The sequence below is a fragment of the Podarcis vaucheri genome (genome assembly GCF_965113315.1).
Source record: "Podarcis vaucheri genome assembly, chromosome: 16".
NCBI lineage: Eukaryota > Metazoa > Chordata > Lepidosauria > Squamata > Lacertidae > Podarcis > Podarcis vaucheri.
This window is the reverse complement of record NC_138754.1, coordinates 18,568,230-18,585,776: the sequence shown is the minus strand read 5'-3', so window position 1 is coordinate 18,585,776 and position 17,547 is coordinate 18,568,230. Positions and strand designations below refer to the sequence as shown.

At 44.6% G+C, this 17,547-nt stretch overlaps 1 protein-coding gene and 1 long non-coding RNA gene across 2 annotated transcripts in view; one reads left to right on the top strand and one right to left on the bottom strand.

Moving 5' to 3' along the window:
• Window positions 1-17,547, bottom strand: part of LOC309521471 — a 177,863-nt gene that overhangs the window by 30,357 nt on the left and 129,959 nt on the right. The gene's annotated exons all lie outside the window — the stretch shown is intronic.
• On the top strand, window positions 940-16,981 carry LOC309521454 (arylacetamide deacetylase-like 4). The gene is made up of 4 exons (XM_082203970.1): window positions 940-1,107; window positions 1,897-2,040; window positions 13,881-13,944; window positions 16,098-16,981. Exons 2-4 carry the CDS (start codon window positions 1,914-1,916, stop codon window positions 16,870-16,872), a joined length of 966 nt encoding a protein of 321 aa, XP_082060096.1. The 5' UTR covers window positions 940-1,107; window positions 1,897-1,913; the 3' UTR covers window positions 16,873-16,981.

Below are 17,547 nucleotides of genomic sequence, written 5' to 3'. Positions count from 1 at the left end.
TTTACACTCTCCAGGAGCCATATCACATAAAGGACAGCCGCCATTTCCACACCTCCATAAAAAACATTCATACAGTCTGTCTGTGATTTCCACCGCCCTGCGAATCTGTATCTCAGGGGGCTCTGCCGGGTCAAATTCACATTCCGATAACCATACATTCACATTCAGATGACCACGGTCCTCCCCCCCCCCATCCTCCTGTGGGCAGGCCGACTTGACGAATCTCCATTTGAAACTGCGTCACAAAGCTTTCCTTCCATTCCCAATATTCCCACCAGCCTCTCTTTGATCAATTATTCATTTCCACACAGCTTTTAATCTCCAGTTTGTGATTATTAATTTGCAACGATTCTTACTCTCTGGGAGGGAGGATTATTGCGTACTCATATAAGACAAAAAAAGTTTTTTCCTCCCCCCCTTTCCATTTCAGTCCGACATACCAGTCTTTTAATGATGAGTCTTCACTTGATTTATTGTCCAGCCCGTCGCTCCTCACACAGAGATCCCATTAATCAGCAGTCTTTACACCCGATCTTCACATGAAGTATGTGCATTTGCTTCTTTATCGAATTATATATTTCGAAGTAATGCAAACCAGTGCGCGATCAGAGACAGCGTCCGGGAGAGCGGCCCCACCCAAGGGCTTTGTGCCAAAGTGCCCGGTCACCCCCTTCTTTTGAATCCGGGGGTGAATTATGGGCACAGCTGGCAAGGCAGTCCCCCCATTCCCTTGGGGGCGCAAGGGAGGCTGCATACTCCCATATCAGCCTCTTAATTGCCTCGTGTGGGTCGGAGAGATGTTATTGTCAGCCATCTTCCAATGTGCCCCCTGGTGGCCCCCCACCATTCCCTTTCCTTGCTTCTCATTCCGCCCCCCTGATTGTTGCTTGGTAAGTGCTGCAGTTACTTTCCGTAAGTAGACCTTTCTCCTTTCCCCAGACCAGCTCTGTCAGGGCTATTGCTCACTTCCAAGCCTCAATATTACCACACTGTCACCTCTCTGCTGGGAAGCGCTTAGCAATGGCGAGTCCCCAGGCAACACGGCCGATTTGATCGGCACAAGGCATGCAAGCTCCATCCCCCAGTCGTTCTTAGACTCCTTATTGGGTGAGCAACGCAGCCAAGCAACACAGCTGGAGCCTCCCTCCTCCCTGGCTGGCAGGCAGGGAGGGAGAGGAGCTGCTTCTCTGGAAACCTGGGAAATTTAAGGGACATCATCAATCCAGGATAACAGCGGGAAACGGCGCTGGGATAAGGGAGTTTCCTGCCAAATAAGGGACGGTTGACAGCTGTGATGCCTGGCAAAGCAACGGGCACCTGGGCTGTGTACGCAAGCAGAGAGAAATGGACAGTAGAGGAAATGGCCAGAGATGCAGAGGGTTGTGGGATTTGATTGGAAATTACTGTCAATGAATTAAACCCAATCAACACCATGCTTTCACAGCTGACACAATGGCTTGATGCATATTTTATAATTCCTCATAGTAAAACCATCAGATTCCCACACTCTGGATATTTGTACTCCTACACTGCTTAGGTTCTTATGCACTCCACTGGATTTATCCTGAGTAGTACTAGCACTGAATACCCCCAATTTGTGTTGCATCTTAAAGTTTGAAATAACAGGAAGCGTACTAGGAAAGGGGAGTGGGCAGGGGCTTCACTTCTGGGCTGCTCAAAGAGAATGTTTCCATCCCAAAAGGAAGGAAAGGATAAACAGCACAGTCATCTCCCATGCACGGTTTCTGTTCCATAGGCAATACATATATGCAATACATATATCTAATGCTGATTTAAAATGCTAAATGTTTTGGTTTAAACAGGGAGGAATTCTGGAAAAACTGGGCATCTTCCATAGATATTCCATACTCAGGATCCTAAACCTATTAATTCCAGAAGTGAAAGACCCAAAAATGATCACAAGGGACCTGGTTTTTGATGGGGTGCCTGTGAGGCTGTACTGGCCCAAGACATCACCTGCTGGGAACAGGAAAGGAATCATCTTTCTTCATGGAGGGGTTGCACTATTTGGAAGCATCCGTAAGTTCTTTGAAATGTTTTTGAAATGCTTCACTTTGTTGTTTGTGGAGAATTTGGGGTGATACTTTAATGTAAAGGTCATGAAATGTTTGCTATGGAGGGGTGGGGGTGGTTTCTGCTGCCTCTGGGTATTTATTTTTACCTTTATGAATACTGCTACAAAAGTTGGGTACCACCTCTCTGCCAAGCCAGTAGGATGGGATGATGAGAATTGTAGTTTAAGAACAGTTGGAGACCCAAGCTTGGGAAACACCGCTCTAAAGACACTCTTTTCCTGAAAACTCAACCCCCCCCCCCAACTGCCATGAGTCTGACAACCTCTTTCTGCTCAGGCCCAAGAATTCCTCGCATATGTGCCAACAACCCCTTTTGTCAAGTTAAGGCCTCTATCCAATTGAGGCACTGACTTGGAAAGTGTTTTTTCCGCTGGCCTCCAATCTTCCCTTCAATACTCCAAATCAGGCATAGGCAAACTCCGGCCCTCCAGATGTTTGGGACTACAATTCCCATATCCCTAGCTAACAGGACCAGTGATCAGGGAGGATGGGAATTGTAGTCCCAAACATCTGGAGGGCCGGAGTTTGCCTATGCCTGCTCCAAATAATAATCAAAATCCTACCACTTACTAGTTTCTAAGGTTTAGGGTGGTCTCCCCCGAAATCTATAACAATATAAAGAATAACAACAAACAATGTCAATAACCTGTGGAACATGCTTATGTGTGAGGAGTGGAAAAATGGCGCCGAGGTAAGACGCGCCTACCGGGGCTCCTCGGATTTCTTTTAATCTTCTTTTAATCCTTTATATTTTATCTTAACTGACCTAGTCAGTCTCTGAAGCATTTTATAATTGCTGCAGCCATATGCCATGGCAACCTTCTGAGAGATTTGGCCCTACTCCAGATTGCTGCAGACTGCTCCTTGTTTCTCTCTTATCAGCGGGCTGGCCTTGGCTGCCATTATCTTAATTGGAGAGAGGGCTTAAGAGGAAGACGCCGTGTGGTGTTTAAATCCTGAATAAGTTATCGTTTGTGCCCAGGCTGCTGTCATAGAGGGCTGAGAGAGGCCAGTGGAGACAGGACATTTGGCACCCTACCCCCTAGACATTTTGAGGCTGTCACATTTCAATACTTCCTCTTGCGAGAAGCTGCAAACTGGGTCCGAGGCGCCCACGGAAGACTGATGTTGTAAGTGGATTTTACCGCAGTGGAGAGGAAAACTTCACTATTAGTATCCATCCAAGGAGCTTACATCCACGGTGCCATCTTCTGGTGGTCTTAACTATCTTATTTGTGAGTTAAATGTTATGTTAACTTAAGAATCGTATGATCCTTGGCCTGAGGAAGTATGGGTCAGAACAAACGCTTGAGAGACTTTGACGAGCCCCTTTGTTGTTGTTGTTGTTTAGTCGTTTAGTCGTGTCCGACTCTTCGTGACCCCATGGACCAGAGCACGCCAGGCACTTCTGTCCTCCACTGCCTCCCGCAGTTTGATCAAACTCATGCTAGTAGCTTCAAGAACACCATCCAACCATCTCATTCTCTGTCGTCCCCTTCTCCTTGTGCCCTCCATCTTTCCCAACATCAGGGTCTTTTCCAGGGAGTCCTCTCTTCTCATGAGGTGGCCAAAGTATTGGAGCCTCAGCTTCACGATCTGTCCTTCCAGTGAGCACTCAGGGCTGATTTCCTTCAGAATGGAGAGGTTTGATCTTCTTGCAGTCCATGGGACTCTCAAGAGTCTCCTCCAGCACCATAATTCAAAAGCATCAATTCTTCGGCGATCAGCCTTCTTTATGGTCCAGCTCTCACTTCCATACATCACTACTGGGAAAACCATGGCTTTTACTATACGGACCTTTGTTGGCAAGGTGATGTCTCTGCTTTTTAAGATGTTGTCTAGGTTTGCCATCGCCTTTCTCCCAAGGAGCAGGCGTCTTTTAATTTCGTGACTGCTGTCACCATCTGCACTGATCATGGAGCCCAAGAAAGTAAAATCTCTCACTGCCTCCATTTCTTCCCCATCTATTTGCCAGGAGGTGATGGGCCCAGTGGCCATGATCTTCGTTTTTTTGATGTTGAGCTTCAGACCATATTTTGCGCTCTCCTCTTTCACCCTCATTAAAAGGTTCTTTAATTCCTCTTCACTTTCTGCCATCAAGGTTGTGTCATCTGCATATCTGAGGTTGTTGATATTTCTTCCGGCAATCTTAATTCCGGCTTGGGATTCATCCAGCCCAGCCTTTCGCATGATGAATTCTGCATATAAGTTAAATAAGCAGGGAGACAATATACAGCCTTGCCGTACTCCTTTCCCAATTTGGAACCAATCAGTTGTTCCATGTCCAGTTCTAACTGTAGCTTCTTGTCCCACATAGAGATTTCACAGGAGACAGATGAGGTGATCAGGCACTCCCATTTCTTTAAGAACTTGCCATAGTTTGCTGTGGTCAACACAGTCAAAGGCTTTTGCATAGTCAATGAAGCAGAAGTAGATGTCTTTCTGGAACTCTCTGGCTTTCTCCATAATCCAGCGCATGTTTGCAATTTGGTCTCTGGTTCCTCTGCCTCTTCTAAATCCAGCTTGCACTTCTGGGAGTTCTCGGTCCACATACTGCTTGAGCCTTCCTTGTAGAATTTTAAGCATAACCTTGCTAGCATGTGAAATGAGTGAAATTGTGCGGTAGTTGGAGCATTCTTTGGCACTGCCTTTCTTTGGGATTGGAATGTAGACTGATCTTCTCCAATCCTCTGGCCACTGCTGAGTTTTCCAAACTTGCTAGCATATTGAGTGTAGCACCTTAACAGCATCATCTTTTAAAATTTTAAACAGTTCAGCTGGAATACCATCACTTCCACTGGCCTTGTTATTTGCAGTGCTTTCTAAGGCCCATTTGACTTCACTCTCCAGGATGTCTGGCTCAAGGTCAGCAACCACACTACCTATCATCCCCTAAACCAAAACTATCAAGGTTGGTGCCACACCGGAATAGAAGAGGGAGTGACCATGCCGAGCATTGTCTTGCGGTGGAAACTCAAAATCGCTTCCTACCTCTAATTGATTTAGAAGACACTCCAACTCTGACGACTCAAAATTTTTCAAAAGTAAAGCCGGTAAAGGAGAATATGAAAGAAAAACTCTCACCACAGGATGATGGTTTAACATCTGATAGGGGGGAGTTCCCCAGCTGTGAGCAGTTACACTTAGTAATTAAGACCCTTCACTGTATCTTTAAAAGGCTGGATAAGGTATCTTCACAATTATCCAATATCCTGCTGAAAGTCGAAAAACTTGAATCAACAACACAATCTTCAGTTTGTGAGGTCAAAAACTTATTGCCTCACCCCAATTCAGACAAAAGAAAGGAGACTAAAATTAAATATATCTTAAATTCCCAATTGAATAATCAGATACTAACTCTGCAACCCAAGAAAAGTTGCCTTTCTGTCAGGTCGGAAATAGGAAGATGGTCATCACTAGAAGGGGCTAAAGACTGTTTAAGCAAACTTTTAAAACTTAAGAAACACCAGATTGACCTATATGCGGTGATGCCCCTGTTCCGACAGACCACCTTCTTGAAGGTGATACTTGCGTTTCACTCTGAAAAGATACCATCTATTATTATCAGGCGGAAAATGCTTTTGTCCATGGCTGATATCGTAGCAACAAGGGGTTTTGCAGATAGCAAGATCAAACCCCTTCTAAATAGGTGCCCTGGCGGTGAGGACATTAGGACAAGTGACTCTGCTTTACTTCAAAATACTGTCAGACCCCTCTGCGATGATTCTGCAGTGTGCCATTTCCGACCAATTTCGATACCCTCTCAAACAGCCATACGTGAGGACGGAAACCTGCAGACTGCCCTTGAGGAAAGGGAACTTATTGATTCGTTCAGAGCCCTCCCTTCGAAAGAACAGTCGGTGATGATGCAAAGATTCGACACGCTTAAATCTCAGCTTTTGCAAGCCCAACGCAGAGAGGAAGATACTAACGATGCTTCAAACAATCCCACTTGGGCTCACCGGACAGAAGTGGTAGACCCTCTTCAGCTCAGCCCCACTTTGAAAACAAAAACCATCTTGCAAGACCCAAATCTTCAACTTGTTAATGCCCCCAGTGCTATTCCACAAGACGACCAGGCTCTGCCATCCTCACTTAACCTTCATCTATATTCATCGCCCAACACACCTAAGGACGAAACTCTGATTTCCTTGCCTGACTCAAATCCCTCTTTAACTCACTCATCTATGCCAGAGCTAGAATCTTCTCCAGTTTCGACCAGTTATAGAAGTAGTTCACAAGTGATGCCCCCGAGAGAGTCTTCCGCAATTACCGCCCCCGATGTCCCCTCAACTGTGAATGTTATACCTCGGGACCCGTCGTCGGAAACAATTGAAGACCCGATGGGACGCATCAATAAAATCATCCTAATGCCTGATGATAAATCTGCTAGAGGGTTTCCTCCGACGGACTCAATTTCTCCCTCTCTGGGTATTTCTCTGTCAAGTTGTTCAAAGACTTTCGAAATGAAGAGACTTCTTGTTCAGGGATCTACTTCTAGTAGATCAACCTCGGTGTTCCAACAGTCGAACCAAATTGTTAAAAACTTTAATTCGGAGGGCTCTTCTCAGTTACCATCTTCCCAATGTAAAATAACTATTTTTTTTGTTACATCTTCTGTCTCTCCCAGAGAGTCTGTCCCTCCTTCGCTTTGACTGTTAAAAGAACAACACAGAAGTACCCAGCTAGCAGTCCTAAGTTGGAATATTACTGGCTGAAAAAGCAAAAGATTAGATCCTGAATTTTTGTCCTATATAAACTCTTTTCAGATAATTCTTTTGCAAGAAACATGGGAAGAAGATAAAATAGATATAAATGGCTTCGAACTGATATCACTTCCAGCTAGTCCCTCCCAAAAAGGTGGCTGGTCCAGAGGTGGTCTTGCAATCAACATATCGCTTAAAATGAGTGCTAAACTCTCGCTAGTTCAGACTTTTCCTCCTTTTGCCTTTACTGGTCTGATTTCAAGTGAAAAATTCTCCCTATTAATCACCAATGTTTATCTTCCTCCAGGTGGTCTTGTATCGGACCTCCATTATAGATGGGATTCTCTGGAAGATCATTTATTGGCATGTACCCTAATATACCATCGATAATGGGTGGTGCACGTACAGCCGCCAACTGGGATGGGATAATTAAGGCCAAGTGGTGGGTACCTCCCCCCTATCCAAAATCTGATTTAATCTCCTTTACATCAAGAAGATCTAAGGACATCAGAGTGAATGAGGCGGGAGTCCTTCTTTATCAATTGGCCATTCGTATGAATTTGAACATTTTGAATGGCAATTGCCCTCCGGACGTGCCAGGAGAATTCACTCATTTGGGCATAACATCAAATAGTGTCCTTGACTACCTTCTAGTTTCAGAAGACCTATTCTCAAACTTCTTTTATTTTAAAGTAGACAATGTGCAATCCAGTGGCCACCTACCTCTAGCGGCCAAGCTAACGCTTGACTGGCACCCGGTTAGCGGCTCACACCCAATTCATGTAGGTTTAAATGCTGCAGCTCAAGTAAGAAGCATTAAATGGTCTATGAAACAGGCCCCAAAATACGCAGAATTCTTCCAGAGGAATATCTCCGAATCCTTTATTGTCTCAGTGACGGAGTTGTCTGAACCAAATAGGATATTGGAGTGGTTCTCCCACCTCTCTGTAGCTTTAACTAGCTTCTTTACGATGCCGACTCACCCGGTTAACCAAGATCAACCCAGGTTCGGTGCTCCTTGGTTTGATTCCAAATGTAAGCAAGCTAGGTTCTCTCTCTGTTGTATTTACAACAGAAATAAATCTTCTAGAGCTGAAACTCTTCCCCCAGAGTACTTGCAGGCCAAAATTGCTTACAAACAGGCACAGAAGTCAGCCAAGCATGAATGGCACCTAAGACGTTGGCAAGCGTTGATTGCTGCCTCTAAGCTTCGCAGCTCTCGTGGTTTCTGGAATCTAATCAACAAAAGATCGAGGAAATATCCATTGACGGTTATACCAGCCCCGACATGGGAACAATTTCTAAGAAAATATTTCTCCCAGACAGCTATCTCTAACATTCATCCTGATACTCTTTCATGTCACTTGCCTATATGGCCAGATACTGACCCGGAGGAAATAGTAGATTTAATTGCTAAATTGAAAACTGATAAAGCCCCAGGGCCCGATTTGATCCCGGCGGAAGCTATTAAACAACACACCCAGTATGGTGGGCCAAAATCCTTGCAAAAATCTTTGATGCAATTAATGCCACGGGCCAGATACCTAGATCATGGAAGGAGTCCATCATAATTCCTATATATAAAAAAGGACCACCAGAGGACCCAGGAAACTATCGTAATATCAGTTTATTATCAATCATCGGAAAAATCTATACTCGCTTCCTGCTAACCAAACTAACCCAATGGGCCAAAGATTCCAATCTGATAGGCCATGAACAGGCCGGGTTTAGACCAAATCGTGCTTCTATTGACCATGCACTAATTTTATATCATTTGGCGCAAAAGTATTCTTCCCCCACTCATGGTTTTCTATGTGCCGCTTTTATAGATCTGAAGGCGGCTTTTGACAGTATCTCTAGAGAGCTGCTATGGGAAAAATTGGCAAAGTGGGGCATAGAGAAAAGGCTGTTGTGGCTTATGATTAAATTACATGAAGGGACGGCCGCTAGGGTGAGGTTAACACCCGAGGGCGATCTCATAAACTCTGTACCAATAAATAAGGGGGTAGGACAAGGGTGCATCCTTGCCCCCTATCTCTTTAATCTTTATATTAGTGACATGAGAACTCCCCTAGTTGAGGCCCAAACCACCATTCATGCACCCAGGCTTGCAGACTATCGCTGCCCCTTATTATTGTATGCTGACGATGCGGTGATCCTCTCATATTCAAGAATTGGTTTGAGGAGGGCTTTTAAGATCTTCATGTTATATTGCCAATCAAATTTACTTACTATTAACCATTCCAAATCTAAAGTTCTAATTTTTTCCAGGAGTCTTAAATGTATAGATGGGAACTCGAGGGGAAGCCAATTGAACAAGTCTACAAATTTCAATATCTAGGAATTTACTTTCAGCATAATATGGGATGGAAAGCGCATATCACATACTTACAAAATAAGGGCAAAGCCCTTATCTACGCACTACTACACTTTTTCTTTACAGAGGGGGCTATGCATGTTCCATCTGCCTTAAAAGTTTATAGTGCAAAAGTGGTTGCAACTATGGCCTATGCGGTCCCTCTATGGGGCGCTTTTGTAAACCATATGCCTCTGGTGACATTGCAAAAAAAAATTCTCAGACGCCTTTTGAAACTACCCTCCTGTGTAAGCAACGCTGCTATTCGTTTAGAACTGAAGACCCCCTCCTTAGAGATCCTGATGTGGAGACATGCCTTTAATTATTGGCTGTCTCTCTGGCATAAATTGCCCAATTACCATCTTATTCAGTGCCTTTGGAGAGATGAATTCACCAGCTCATGGGCAACAAAAATCCATTCCAAACTGTTGACTTATGGAATCTCTCCTTCCGATATATTAAACTTAGATCTAATTACAGCAAAAAGGACATCAAACAAAGATTGGAGGAGGTCGACTTGCAATAAAATCTTACTACAGGTGGTGGTACATGTTCCCCGATAAACCAGGGCATTACATTTATGTCCCAGATACCTCGATATCTGTCTACCTTATCGGCTGCGTCGCATAGATTCGCTTTTGTTAGAGCCAGATTTAATGTGTTCCCCTCAAATGTGCTGAACAATATTTTCTAATGGTAAAACCTCTGTTTTATGAGCATGTGACAACAAATCAATAGAATCCCTTCATCATATCTTGTTTAATTGCCCTTTATATATTGTTCCCCGATCAAGGATTCTGAGTTCAATCATTTTGGAAACTGTTGCTAAACCACCTGAATTACATCTAGCCTATCTACTCCAGGACATTGACTCTTATAGAACACTACAGGTTGCAAGATTCCTGAATTCTGTTCTTTCATATAAAAGACTTCATGGAATGCTGTATGACTATTAAAATCTAGTAAACTCTATCCACCATCTTTATATTCAAGGCCATAATATGGTACATCTAGAGACTGTATGTAATGTGAACGAGACTATGCGCTGAAATATTTTAGTTGATATTTTAGAATGTAAAATGTTATTTTATTTACCGATTGGTTTTACCTGGTGGGCTTATAGCCGAATAAAGTATTATCTATCTATCTATCTATCTATCTATCTATCTATCTATCTATCTATCTATATCTATCTAATAACCTGTGCCTACACACAGTTTAAAAGGCCGTCTATTGGTTAATTAGCCAAAGGCACCTGACAATATGAAACGAAGGCGCCAGGTGGGTCTCCCCGGGGGAGAGCATTCCACAAACGGGGAGCCACAGCAGTTCTGGGCTTGGGCCCAGAAACAAATTGGCAGCCAATGCAGTCACTCCAGGATTGGCATTATATACCCAAACCACGGTGGGCAACCTGGCTGCTGAATTCTGCACCTGCTGAAGTTTCTGAACTGTAGGCAGCTTAACATGGCAGGATGGGATTGTGTGGTAAGAAAACGGGGCTGAGCCTTCCTGTTCCAGAGATGTCTGGTTCTGTATTAATTCCTAATGTCAAGGTCAATGAAAAATGCCAAAGAAGGTATTTGTGCTTCGTACTTCAATGGACTTCTATGAAAGGTCTTCCAGAGATGGTCAGAATTAATTTGAAAGAAGCCCAAAAATGTGGTCTGAGGTTTGTTTGGTCCTGTTCTGACTTATTCACGTATTTACACGTTCATTCTGCATGGAGGGAGTCCATGGTCATCTCAAGCAGGGCTTGTTCCCACAGCTGTGCATCACTGGAGTCAAAGTCAAAATAAAAAAAATTCCTTCCAGTAGCACCTTAAAGACCAACTAAGTTAGTTCTTGGTATGAGCTTTCGTGTGCATGCACACTTCTTCAGATACACTGAAACAGAAGTTGCCAGATCCTTCTATATAGTGAGAAGGTGGGGAGGGGTATTACTCAGAAGGGTGGTGGGAATGGGAGATTGGCAGATAGCTGAGATGAGCCTGTTGACGACTCTTAACGACTGTAATAGGTCTTACAGGAAAAGGCAAGGGGTGAGAAGGTGAGAAATGGCTTAGTCATGTATAATGGGATAAGAATCCAATGTCTTTGTTCAAACCAGGTCTCTCCATGGTTTTAAGTTTGGTAATGAGTTGCAATTCAGCAGCTTCTCTTTCCAGTCTATTTCTGAAATTCCTTTGTAGTAAAACAGCTACTTTGAGATCTTGTATAGAATGTCCTGGGAGATTGAAGTGTTCTCCTACTGGTTTCTCTGTTTTGTGATTCTTGATGTCAGATTTATGTCCGTTTATTCTTTGGCGTAAGGTTTGGCCTGTTTGTCCAATATAGAGAGCTGAAGGACACTGTTGGCATTTGATGGCATACACAATGTTAGATGATGAGCAATTGAATAGTCCCGAGATGGTATGTGTGATGTTGTTGGGGCCAGTAATGGTGTTGTCCGGGTGTATGTGGCAGCAAAGTTGGCATCTGGGTTTATTGCAGGCTCTGGTGCCAGTGTCCGTGTTAAGTCTGGTTGTAGTATTATTGTGGGTTAGGAGTTGTTTAAGATTGGGTGGCTGTCTGTAGGCAATGAAAGGTCTTCCTCCCAGAGCTTGAGAAAGAGAACTGTCATTGTCCAGGAGAGGTTGATGATGATGCGTTGTACTGTTTTAACTTGGGAGCTGTATGTGATTACTAGAGGTGTTCTGTTATTTTCTTTTTTGGGTCTGTCTTGCAGCAAGTTCTCTCTGGGTATAAGTCTGGCTCTGTTGATCTGTTGTCTAACTTCATCTGCTGGGTATTTTAGTTCTGAAAAGGTTTGCTGTAGATCTCTTAGGTGAGAGTCTCTGTCTGTAGAATTGGAACAGATGCGGCTGTAACGTAGTGCCTGGCTATATACAATGGACTGTTTGGTATGTTTGGGATGGTAGCTAGAGGCATGTAGATATGTTTATCGGTCAGTTGGTTTACGGTATAAGGTGGTGTCTATGCGCCCATCCTGTATTTTTATAGTAGTGTCCAAAAAATGTATTTCTTGCATAGATTGATTCATTGTAAGGTTGATTGTGGGGTGAAAATCATTAAATTTCTGGTGAAAGGTGTCCAGGGTCTGTTGACCATGTGTCCAGATGATAAAAATATTGTCAATGTATCGCAGGTACAAGAGAGGTTTGAGTGGGTAGGGGTTTAGGAAACGTTCTAAATCTGCCATGAAGATGTTGGCATACTGTGGGGCCATGCGGGTGCCCATTGCTGTGCCGCTGATCTGAAGGAACAGGTCATCACCGAATTTGAAGTTGTTGTGGGTAAGGACAAATTGGCAGAGTTTGGTGGCAAGGTCCGCTGTGGTTTTATCTGAAATGGTGTTCCTTATAGCTTGTAAACCATCGTTGTGTGGGATGTTGGTATACAGAGATTCCACATCCATAGTAGCTAGTATAGTATTGTTGGGAAGATTATTTAAAGATTGCAGGGACGCGGACTTATAAAAAATATTGGGGGGGGGGCCCGGGAAAGCTCATGAATAATAAATAAGCTCATGAATATGCAAATAAAGTGGCGCCACCTCCTCGTGAGCGAATAGGGGAGAGCGTGCTGCGCCTATTAATCAGCTCCGGAGCAGCTGATATGCGGGAAACGTGGGGCTAGCCGGAGAAGAGAGGGCGAGCCCCCTCCGCTCCGGCCCTAAACCGCTGAAACCGCCAGGAGGAAGGAAATTCCCCCCGGCAGTGCCTTGGCAGTGGCGGTGGTGCTGCGAAGCAGCGAGGCAGGAGCCCCCGTCCCCGGGATTCCCTAATCTCGCGGGGGACGGCCGGGGCTCTCCGACTAGGGCGCGCGGCTGGCTGGCTGGCTGGCGAGGGAGCAGGTGGGGAGGAGGCGGGGGACGGTGGCGGCGCTCTGCTGGAAGGGCGCCCGAGATTATTGGGGGGGTGAGCCCCCCCAAAAAAATTTTTTGAGGGGGCTCGAGCCCCCTCAGGCCCCATGGAGTCGGCGCCTATGAAAGATTGTATTTTCCTCAGAAAATCTCTGGTGTCACGTACATAGCTGGGAGCACTGATGGCATATGGTTTCAGAACAGAGTCCATATAACCGGAGACACCCACTGTAATAGTGCCAATACCTGAAATGATGGGGCGTCCTGGATTTCCTGGTTTGTGTATTTTATTTTATTTTTTTATTTTTTTATTTTCCTGGTTTGTGTATTTTAGGTAGAAGATAGAAAGTTCCTGGTCGAGGTTCTGTTGGTGTGTTGGTGAGGATCTGTTCTTGGATGTGTGGGGGTAGCTCCTTAACAATCTTGTTCAGTTCTTTCTTGCATTCTTGTGTGGGGTCTGAGTCCAATTTTGTGTAAAAGGCGGTATTGGAAAGTTGTCTGTGAGCCTCCTGAATGTAGTCAGTAGAATGAATGTAGAATTTTTTAATTTTGACTATGGCAGACCAACACGGCTACCTATCTGTAACTGGAACACTGGAGTCAAAGGCATCTTTCCCAGCCAGCCTTTCGCTAGCCAGTCCAAAATGGATCCCAGTCTTCGTTCTTCCAAGCACACCTTGCTTTAAAAGTATGGATTTTTTGGTTCTCTTCAGAGTTTTACCCATTGAAACTGTTGATCAGGAGGGAACAAAATGTACATAATGGTTTTCAACTAGTGATGCCCCATTTATAAAGGGTTCAGTTCAACTTAGTTGTTGCCAAAGGAGACTCGTTAAAGGTTATGTGCCTTTTTCCAGGAACTTCTGCAAGGATCTGCCATTCGCTTGCCCACGGAACCGACTCAGTGGTTATGTGTGTTGAGTAAGTATCTTCACACTTCAGTTTCTAACCCTTCCACATGAGCCCAGAAAACGGCTGATTTTGCCAACATCGTGAATTTGCCAACCTTTAGAATGGGTGTTCACCTTTGTATTTTGATTTTTATGCCTTTGGACCCAATCCCTCTGGCTTTAAGCATAAGAAGCTGGGTCAGGCCAAAGGGGGCCCAACATCCTGTTCTCACGGTGGCCAACCAAATATCCCAATGAAAAGCCCCCAAGCTGGACCCAGACACAGGAGCACTACTCCCAGTTGCAATGTACATCATCTGGTATTCAGAAGCATTACTGCCTGTGATAGTGGAGATGGCCCATCCACCTTGCGACTAGTATTCATGGATAACCTTATCCACCATGAGAGGCTGATATGGCTTCTCAATCAATGCCAGTTCTTTCTGTTGCGATTATCTCTATCCTGCCTTTCAGGACAAAACTACTTCCAAGGCATCATATAAGGAACATTAAACTACTTTTACATAAAACTCGATAAATGTTTTTGTCCCTCTCTCTTAACTCTAGAACATGTGGCCATTCAATGAAGCTGAATGCTAGAAGATTCACCTAAAAGAAAGTACTTCTTTACACAGTGTGTAGTTAAGCTGTGGAACTCATTCCCTCAGGAGGCAATGATGGCCTCCAACTTGGGTGGCTTTAAAAGAGGATTAAACAAATGCACACGGTATAAGACTACCAGTGGCTACTAGCCATGATGGCTATTGCCTGCCTTTGCAGGTGGAGACAGTGTCCTTCTGAATGCCAGTTGCTGGAAGCTGAGGGAGGGAAGAGTACCACAGGACTCATGTTCTGATTGTGAGTTTCTCCAATGATTGACCACTGGCCACTGAGAACAGGATGTGAACTAGCATTATATTATCATGGAAAACCTCAGGCACTGGGGCTCAATGCTCCACACCAGGCCTCTTCAGTTCTCCCTGAAGAGCCAGTGTGGTGTAGTGGTTAAGAGCGCTGGACTCGTAATCTGGTGAACCGGGTTCGATTCCCTGCTCATCCACTTGCAGCTGCTGGGTGACCTTGGGCTAGTCACACTTCTTTGAAGTCTCTCAGCCCCACTCACCTCACAGAGTGTTTGTTGTGGAGGAGGAAGGGAAAGGAGAATGTTAGCCACTTTGAGACTCCGTAAAGGTAAAGGTACCCCTGCCCGTATGGGCCAGTCGTTACCGACTCTAGGGTTGTGCGTTCATCTCACTTAAGAGACCGGGAGCCGGCGCAGTCCGAAGACGCTTCCGGGTCACGTGGCCAGCATGATGAAGCTGCACTGGTGAGCCAGCACCAGTGCTGCACACGTAAACACCGTTTACCGTATTTTTTGCTCTATAAGACTCACTTTTTCCCTCCTAAAAAGTAAGGGGAAATGTGTGTGCGTCTTATGGAGCGAATGCAGGCTGCACAGCTATCCCTCTTGTTGTTTCGCTGCGCAGCGATCCCTCTTGTTGTTCTGGCTTCTGAGATTCAGAATATTTTTTTTCTTGTTTTCCTCCTCCAAAAACTAGGTGTGTCTTATGGTCTGGTGCGTGTTATAGAGCGAAAAATACGGTACCTTCCCGCTATAAAGCGGTACCTATTTATCTACTTGCACTTAAGGGTGCTTTTGAACTGCTAGGTGGGCAGGAGCTAGGACTGAACAACAGGAGCTCACCCTGCCGCGGGGATTCGAACCGCCGACCTTACGACCAGCAAGTCCTAGGCACTGAGGTTTTACCCACAGCGCCACCCGCGTCCCATGAGAAACTGGAGTCTGGTCCTTCTACAGGTTGGGAAAACAGGGTAGGGGGTAGTGATAAAGCAGGATATCAAATCCAAACTCCTCTTCTTCTCTCTGAAATCACCGCAGACCCCCACCTCTGCACCATTGCCCCTCTTTTTCACCCTCCTTGAGTGGCATCTGCCTGATTGGAATTTGGCTTGCTTGCGTGAAGGCAGGGGTGCCAACTTGAGTAAATATTGCCCCCCCCCGGTAAGTCCCATATTGCATAAATGATCACATGACATGGAGCACATAACCATTTGAATGGAAATGCCAATCACCTTAGGGGGACCAGCCTCCTTGGGGGTGCTGAAGGTACCTCAGCCCCAAGTATGATGTCAAATGTTGATTATATCTTCTTTTTTCTTTAGATTTCGTTTAGCTACTAAGCATCCGTATCCACTCCCTGTACAGGACTGTTTAACTGCTGTAATACACTTTCTGAAGAATGCAAAGGAATACGGAGTGGACCCCAGCCGCATTGCCATTGTTGGGGAGAGTAGTGGAGGCACATATGCTGCAGCCATTTGCCAAGAACTGGTGACCAGAGAGGACCTCCCAAGAGTGCGAGCTCAGGTCCTCATTTACCCATTCCTCCAAGGAATGGACTTCAATCTGCCATCCTATCAGCAAAGCCATTCAGTTCCTTTCTTGTTCCGGAAAAGAGCTGTCAGTCTTGGTTTGACATATCTCACTGGGAAGACAATGAATGTAGATGGAGTTCTGAAAGGCGCCCATGTCCCTCCTGATTTGAGAGAGAAATACCAAAAATGGATCAATGCTGATAACATTCCAGAAGAATTTAAAGCTAGGGGCTATGTTCCTGTAGAACCTGCTCCATTTTCAGAAGAACTTTATGAACAAGTTAAAAGAGGTTATGAGACAATGTTTGCCCCCCTTCTAGCAGAGGATGACATAATCCGTCAGCTCCCAGAGGCTTTCATTCTAACCTGTGAATTTGATGTTCTCCGGGATGATGGGCTGTTGTACAAGAAGCGGCTAGAGGACCACGGTGTGCCAGTGACATGGTATCATGTTCAAGATGGATTCCACGGAATAATGACCATGGCTGGTTTGAAGGCAATTGAATTTCCGAGCACACAGAAATGTTTGCAGAATGTAATACAGTTCTTAAAAGGTTTATAGAAATGAATGACATTCTTTGTCTTCCTATGGCAGTCTTCCCCTTCTGTGGAGGGAAATATCGTTCCTCATTGTGCCAATCCTTAAGTAAAAAGAAAAACTCTGATCAAAAGTTCCACTCTGTTTAATTTATTAAAATCACCATGGGCTCTATGAATACATAAGAAAAGCCCTACTGGATCAAGCCATTGGCTCACTTCATACAGCATCGTGTTCTCTTTATGTTACATATATTTAAAATTAATTTTCATACAATTTAACAAATTCAATTCAGTTTCAATACAATAGTCCCTCAACATTTTGACTCCTCATCCTTACTTCCATGATGCTTCTGTTCAAATCCTTTGTCTACTAAATGTAATACTCTTTTCTATAACAAATAACCAACATTAGATTCCTTTATCATTCTCCTTCCTTTGCTTATATTTCCAGTCCTGCCTGTGTTTTCATTTGACTTTAATATTTTCTCAGATATTCTGAAAAGGATCTCCACTCCTCCACAAGCATTTCCTCTTTTTGGTTTCTTATTTTCGCCTTCCCCATATAGTCCAATAGTTTTAAAGTCCACTTGGAGTACTGTGTCCAGTTCTGGGCACCACAATTCAAGAAGGACACTGACAAACTGGAACGTGTCCAGAGGAGGGCAACCAAAATGGTCAAAGGCCTGGAAACGATGCC